Raw genomic sequence first — 8,145 nt, 5'->3', positions numbered from 1 at the left:
GTATCAAAATGTATCACTCTTTCAACAAATCCACCCTCTTGCTTGCAACACCCCTTTTTTCTGAAGCACCTCTTCCGCAAAAAGCCGCCAATTACAGTAACCATCTAGCACCAAATCCTACTGAAATTCCATGTGTTTTTTTTGCGTTAAATTTTGCCACCTAGCGCGCCTCCATACATACACAACAATTACATACACAATAGCGGTTTTTTTTTTTTGGTTTAGCAGCAGCACCTACATAGCATTTCTCGTACGTTTGGTTCAAAAACAATCATTTCCTAGAACTTTCAGGCCCAATTTCAATCCTTTATTTCAAGGGGAGGGGTCGTCTTTTCTGTAGAATGTATTTCTTTTTTTACGGAAAAGAACGCAGCATTAATGTATTTAGACTCATATCATCGTTTGGAATGTGTTCGTGTTCGTGGTCTGTCCGTGTTAGTGTCTTTTTGTCTGTTTGTCTGTGTATTTTTTCAGTAATAATTTTGCAAGTTTCATATTTCTTTATGGTAAGAGTATCACACGAGCAGTAACAATAAGTTTAGCCATCGGTACCATGTTGCTTTTTAGTAGCTTAACCTAGCGCGACAAGCACATTATGTTCAACAAAGATCGACCCACCCCTGCGACTGACAGCCGGTCGGGTTTGACAGTTGTCGCAGGGGTGGCCATTAAGCAGTACTTTCTTACACGCAGCACGCACTAAATTAAAAACAAAACAAACACACGCGCCCAGCCACGCACTTATCCACGAGTCAACAAATAACGATTTAGATTTTTTTGTTTCAAACACTTTTGTTTAATCATGCTAGAATTTTGTTGTTTGTTTTGCTTTCGCTTTTCGCTACACTAGCATTTAAGGTTGTGTTCTGCGCAAACCTCGCAACATACACATTCATGCAAACGCACACACACACGCTCGCACACATTTGCACGCGTTATTGCAGTTTTTATTACTCTTTGTTTACCCGATTTGCGCTCTTGGCTTTTGTTGTGTTTTGTCTTTCATTTGTTTACGCGTGCTTTGCACAGCCCTGCAATGCAGGGTTGCCTACATGCAGGTGCATTCCACGCGCGAACGTCACTCTTCCCCGCGGTCACTACGATCGCGTGAGCTGTGACGTTCGTTTCTCTTGATTTCTTACTTTTTTTCCTTCTTGGATTGTTCGAGTTGTGTTGTTGTTGTTGTTTTGCTTTTGTTTTCTGGTAGTGTTTTTCGTGTTTTTTTTGTTCTTCAACCTGATTTAACATCCCTGACGGCTAGAATATCTCTGAATTACCGCGAATAAAGAATTCTTTCTTATCTCTTCTGCTGATTGTTTTCTTTTTTTGTTTAAGGTAAAATCGAAAGCGAAAAGTATAGAACTTATAGAAAAGAGGAAAATAATTATCAAAAAATAAAACGATAGCAAAATACAGCATTTCAAGTCTTGTGAGTGTTGTTTTTGTTTGTTTCACTTTAGTTGTTAGAAAACGCAATTTGATTGTTCCTTTTCGTTCACTAATCGTTAGCTACGGTGTACTTAACAGAAAATTTAGTAGCTTCCAAGAGAGCTGGTTTCGGTCTATCTAAAAAGGGGTTAGAATTGGCCAAGCCAAAACGCCCAAGAATGTGTGTGAGTGTGTGATTTCAAGTGTCAACATTTAAAAGTACGGCAGTGTTTTTGTGTTTAAATTTACCTACTTTGTGTGTATTTTTATCTGAGTAAACTTTACGTCGCAAACTTCCAGCTAAGTTTTTAAAATTTTGTTAAGTAAGTGATGTGGCATGTGTATTGATGCGATTTATTTTTGAAAAAACGTAGAACAACTCAAAATCGGCAGCAAAAGTTAGGCAAAGAAAGTAAAGTGCGACGAGTTTCAAAAGTTTGTAGCACTGTCCCCTTCAAAAGTGTCTTTCACCAAAACAGTGGGGAAAGTTCCACAATCTTTTCCCGCAACCCATCGATTTCAGTTGAAAATGTGTTCAGTGAGAAAAACCAAAATCATAAAAAGAAAGAGAAAACAAACGCAAAATCGGAGCTGCCCGAGCTCCGCCCAAAAAAGAAAACTTACTTCATCTTATCAGCGGTAAGGTCGATCCCTTTTTCTGGCACTTCAGAATTATCCGGATCGCTAGCCGGCAGGGATAGCAAATGCTATGCTTCTAAAAATATTAATGCTGTTGGTTTCGGTTCTAGGTTTGATTTCTTTGCTTCCACCACGAGAAAGGTGATGTCGTTCTTGTCGCGTGCGGCGAAGCACTCCGCTATCAGTCGGGCGACGTCCTAAAAATTAAGGAGTTTGAATTAAGATGAAAACATTCAATTATTAAAGAGGATTCAAACCTGATGATGCATCCCGTCGACCTTGTTACCGTCGACCTCCAGTATCAGCTGGCCCACTTCCAGTCCGCCCGCATCGTACGCTGCCCCGTGTTCCTGGAATTAAAATGGATATTTAAGCATTTTTGCATTTTTGAAGTCGAATTCAAGTTCTGCGACCCAAAATTGGTAAACTGTTACAAGACATAATCTTGGTCAGTCCAGACTCGATTATCCTAAGTCATCGGAAAAAAATCTTTTCGGATGAATCCTCGTATTGTCTGTAATCAAACAACATTTTGCGTCGTTTGAAATCTAATTTCAAATCATTAAAATTAACGTATTTCAAAAAATAATCGGTAAAGCAGAAGGCCTTACTTTGAGCTATGTTTTTTTTAGAAGTCGAGTTAAAAATATGAAACTGTTTTAGAGCTACTTTCGTTCAAGAATTAGCAAAAAAAATAATTTAATTTAAAAACTTTTAAAATGAATTGTAAACATCTTCGAACACGTTGTCTACTGTTTATTCAACCACAGATCGGAAAAAGACGTGAAAGTCAAAGGAAAAAAAATCATGGATTCATCGATAATTAGCTAATTTGTGACAGTAGCATAATTTTTTTGTTCAAATTGTTTAAACATTTTGCTTGGTATTTATTTGATTTTTTCCCCTACCCACCCCAGTTTCAATTATGCAGAAGATTACATTCTGGAGAATCTTATATAATTTAAAACATTTGAACAACCAGACGTTTTCTGGTAGTTTGATTAAAAAACTTGTGGGGAACTTGGATAAGTGAACATTAAGACTTTTATGTAAAATTGTCTGAAGTATCGAATTGCGCTATCGAATTTGGAAAATGTTGACGTTTAGACCACTTTAAAGAAACACAGTTTTAATTAATCGTTTTTATTTTTTAGGAGAGACATATCATCATGCATTTTTGTGAAGCTATTTGCAACATCTTTGGCTATTTGCACAAAAAAATGGACCAAAAAAATCGTGACATCAACTTCAAATTTGATGACAATATGTCTAAGAGATCAAAACATGAAAAAAAACGTTTTGAGTTTTTTCGCGAATTTTTTGTCAACACTTATTTCACTTATTTATTTCAAAAAATATTTTGCCACGGCCTTACTTTGAGTAATATTTTGGTTACAGAAAAGTTGAATTAAAAAATGTGTAATTGTTTTAGAGTGAAGCTTTTTTCGTTTAAGAATTTTAAGCATTACTACAACATCAAATACAATAAATAAAAAAAATATTTCAAAATTTGCGCATAATTTTCAATTTTTAAAGCTACCAAAACATGCAATGATTATTTATTGCCGCGTGATTTTTTTTAAGAAATCAGTGGGGGAACAAATTCTTAAAATAAAATCAAAATTGGCCTTATGTATAAATTTTAATCATTTACGATATATATTTATGTTTAACATCTTAAAATCCTTCTATTAGTTTGTCTTTACATGAAATTACCGTATAAACACATTTTTTTCAATTCGCTGGGTTCTTTATTCTCGATTTATTTTAATTCATCAAATTTCACAAAAAATAGTTCCAGAGTTCAGATAAAAATATAATATATAAAATATATGATCGAGTTATCACATCGCCTCCAGAATTGTAACAATAACTTAAAGTTTGTTTTTCAAAGATTACAACAGCAGTTCCATATGAAAGTTAAAGAAAAAAAATAAAAGTGCTTCGATTTGGCTCAACATTTTTCTGGGGGTTCCTTGCCCAAAATAATTAGACCCGTATTTTTTTGTTTGGCCATTAGGGTGGCCTACGCCGTGTTAGGGTGGTCCAATAAATGGCAATTTTCGTCGATTTTCACAAAAACCACTTTTTCAAAAAATCATAACTTCGCTCCATTTCAACCGATTTTAGCTGTCTTGGGCGCAAATGAAAGATGATAAGTTTGACTTCCAAGAAAAAATAATGTGGAGTTTCAAAAATCTAGCCTCACATTTGAAAAAGTCCTATGAAAACATTAATTGCCATTTTGACGGTGTCTGGACCAAAGAGCCTATATCTGAAAATATTTTTAACGGATTCCTCGGACAATTTTACATAACATTTTAAAAATTGGGCTAGGTATATTAACAGGATTCAGAGATATGATTTTTTGAAAATAAAGTCCTGGTTTTTAGACGCGCCTCGCGCGAAAACGGGAAATTGACGAATTCGGCAAAAAATCAACTTTTTTCATAAAAACTGCGATAACTCGAAAATTTCAGCGATGTTTCCAAAATTTTTGTAATTGAAATACGCATCTTTCGGTACCCTAACATGTATAGGTCATCGCTGAAATTTTCGAGTTATCGCAGTTTTAGTGAAAAAGCTGATTTTTTGCCGATTTCGTCAATTTCCCGTTTTCGCGAGAGGCGCGTCGAAAAACCCGGATTTTATTTTCAAAAAATCATAACTCTGAATCCTGTTAATGAACCTCGCCCAATTTTTGGTATGTTATGTAAAATTGTTCGAGGAATCCGTTAAAAATATTTTTAGATATAGGCTCTTTGGTCCAGACACCGTCAAAATGGCAATTAATGTTTTCATAGGACTTTTTCAAATGTGAGGCTAGATTTTTGAAACTCAACATTATTTTTTCTTGGAAGTCAAACTTATCATCTTTCATTGCGCCCAAGACATCTAAAATCGGTTGAAATGGAGCGAAGTTATGATTTTTTGAAAAAAGTGGTTTTTGTGAAAATCGACGAAAATTGCCATTTATCGGACCACCCTAACACGGCGTAGGTCACCCTAATGGCCAAACAAAAAAATACGGGTCTAATTATTTCGGCCAAGGATCCCCCAGAAAAATTTTGAGCCCGATCGGAGAACTTTTTTTTCGAATCATGCTGTTTTCGTGGGGAATTGCTGAATAGTCGAAAATCCGTAACTTTTCAAGGAATTTTTTGATTGATTTGGTGTCTTCGGCAAAGTTGTATGTATTGATGAGTATTTTTTAGAAAAAATAGGTACACGGAAAAATTGTGATTTCTTAACTATCTTTTTCACAAAAAATCAATTTCCGAAAATCCGTATTTGGGTAATTCTCTACCAACTCACACGAAATCGGGAAAAGTTGCCCCGACCCCTCTTCGATTTGCGTGAAACTTTGTCCTAAGGGGTAACTTTTGTCCCTGATCACGAATCCGAGGTCCGTTTTTTGATATCTCGTGACGGAGGGGCGGTACGACCCCTTCCATTTTTGAACATGCGAAAAAAGAGGTGTTTTTCAATAATTTGCAGCCTGAAACGGTGATGAGATAGAAATTTGGTGTCAAAGGGACTTTTGTGTAAAATTAGACGCCCGATTTGATGGCGTACTCAGAATTCCGAAAAAACGTATTTTTCATCGAAAAAAACACTAAAAAAGTTTTAAAAATTGTCCCATTTTCCGTTACTCGACTGTAAAATTTTTTTGAACATGTCATTTTATGGGAAATTTAATGTATTTTTCGAATCTACATTGACCCAGAAGGGTCATTTTTTCATTTAGAACAAAAATTTTCATTTTAAAATTTCGTGTTTTTTCTAACTTTGCAGGGTTATTTTTTAGAGTGTAACAATGTTCTACAAAGTTGTAAAGCAGACAATTACAAAATTTTTGATATATAGACATAAGGGGTTTGCTTATAAACATCACGAGTTATCGCGATTTTACGAAAATAAGTTTTGAAAAAGTTACTTTTTGCGTTTCTCTTTATTTCGTCGTCCGTGTCTGTCGCGGGTGACCATGAACGGCCATGATCGATGACGACCAACTTTTTCAAAACTTTTTTTCGTAAAATCGCGATAACTCGTGATGTTTATAAGGAAACCCCTTATGTCTATATATCAAAAATTTTGTAATTGTCTGCTTTACAACTTTGTAGAACATTGTTACACTCTAAAAAATAACCCTGCAAAGTTAGAAAAAACACGAAATTTTAAAATGAAAATTTTTGTTCTAAATGAAAAAATGACCCTTCTGGGACAATGTAGATTCGAAAAGTACATTAAATTTCCCATAAAATGACATGTTCCAAAATTTTTACAGTCGAGTAACGGAAAATGGAGAATTTTAAAACTTTAGTGTTTTTTTCGATGAAAAATACGTTTTTTCGGAATTCTGAGTACGCCATCAAATCGGGCGTCTAATTTTACACAAAAGTCCCTTTGACACCAAATTTCTATCTCATCACCGTTTCAGGCTGCAAATTATTGAAAAACACCTCTGTTTCCAAAATTTTTGTAATTGAAATACGCATCTTTCGGTACCCTAACATGTATAGGTCATCGCTGAAATTTTCGAGTTATCGCAGTTTTAGTGAAAAAGCTGATTTTTTGCCGATTTCGTCAATTTCCCGTTTTCGCGAGAGGCGCGTCGAAAAACCCGGATTTTATTTTCAAAAAATCATAACTCTGAATCCTGTTAATGAACCTCGCCCAATTTTTGGTATGTTATGTAAAATTGTTCGAGGAATCTGTTAAAAATATTTTTAGATATAGGCTCTTTGGTCCAGACACCGTCAAAATGGCAATTAATGTTTTCATAGGACTTTTTCAAATGTGAGGCTAGATTTTTGAAACTCAACATTATTTTTTCTTGGAAGTCAAACTTATCATCTTTCATTTGCGCCCAAGACATCTAAAATCGGTTGAAATGGAGCGAAGTTATGATTTTTTGAAAAAAGTGGTTTTTGTGAAAATCGACGAAAATTGCCATTTATCGGACCACCCTAACACGGCGTAGGTCACCCTAATGGCCAAACAAAAAAATACGGGTCTAATTATTTCGGCCAAGGATCCCCCAGAAAAATTTTGAGCCCGATCGGAGAACTTTTTTTTCGAATCATGCTGTTTTCGTGGGGAATTGCTGAATAGTCGAAAATCCGTAACTTTTCAAGGAATTTTTTGATTGATTTGGTGTCTTCGGCAAAGTTGTATGTATTGATGAGTATTTTTTAGAAAAAATAGGTACACGGAAAAATTGTGATTTCTTAACTATCTTTTTCACAAAAAATCAATTTCCGAAAATCCGTATAAATTCCTTAATTTTTATTTTTTTTATATGTTTAGGGGACAAAAACCCACATCTTTCAAGCCATTCAGAGGTATGGACAATTTTTTTAATTTTTTTTTTTCGAAAAGATCGAAAAATTTCACGAATGTTTCATTTTATAACATTGAAAATCGGACCATTAGTTGCTGAGATACATTAGAAATAGGAGGATTGTTTGGGTGAGACTTAAAAAACTTCAATTTTTCTGTTTCTTTTTCTTTTAAAATTGGTCCAAAAAATCAGTGGGCAAAAAAATTGTTCAAAAAAATAAAAAATAAAAACGTATTTTTTGACAAAATTTAACTTAGAATGGCTATATTTGAAAAGGGTGCACTTAATCAAAAACAATTAGTAAATTTCAATTGAATATTCAATTTTACATAAAAAATGAGGTCTAAAATGCTAAGTACAAGATTTAATTTTTTCACAGCAATCACTTAGGCCGTTGCAAATATTTTTCAAAGTTTATGTCTATTTTTTCTGGATATTCCTCAACAATACCTACAATTACAATATGTAATAAATATAATTGTTGATTTCTCTGAAACAATCCAAAATTTTAGTAGTTTCATTCAAGCAATTTGTAGCTTAACTTGAAAGACTCATACAATTTCACTAAAAATATTATTTAGTTAATGATGGAAAAATGGCCATACGAAAATTATTGGCTAGTCTAGGAAATTTTTATTTTTGGGTATATATGGCCCATCCGGCCTGAAAGGTTAAAGAACACGACTAGAAACAGTACATATTTGAACAGGTTGAATTTTTTTTTATAATTTTCC

At 34.3% G+C, this 8,145-nt stretch overlaps 1 protein-coding gene across 14 annotated transcripts in view; it reads right to left on the bottom strand.

Moving 5' to 3' along the window:
- Positions 1–206: 206 nt before the first annotated feature.
- Positions 207–8,145, bottom strand: part of LOC6045974 (whirlin) — a 193,500-nt gene continuing 185,561 nt past the window's right edge. For all 14 annotated transcript variants that reach the window (XM_038252110.1, XM_038252112.1, XM_038252113.1 and 11 more), the window contains 2 exons: positions 2,325–2,417; positions 207–2,264 (listed from right to left, as the gene is read on the bottom strand). In XM_038252110.1, coding sequence (XP_038108038.1) covers positions 2,136–2,264; positions 2,325–2,417 — 222 coding nt within the window. In that variant the 3' untranslated portion in view covers positions 207–2,135. The remainder of the gene's footprint in view (positions 2,265–2,324; positions 2,418–8,145) is intronic.

Source organism: Culex quinquefasciatus, chromosome 2 (genome assembly GCF_015732765.1).
Source record: "Culex quinquefasciatus strain JHB chromosome 2, VPISU_Cqui_1.0_pri_paternal, whole genome shotgun sequence".
Classification (NCBI taxonomy): domain Eukaryota; kingdom Metazoa; phylum Arthropoda; class Insecta; order Diptera; family Culicidae; genus Culex; species Culex quinquefasciatus.
The sequence above is the reverse complement of the archived record's forward strand: the minus strand, read 5'-3'. Positions and strand labels throughout refer to the sequence as shown.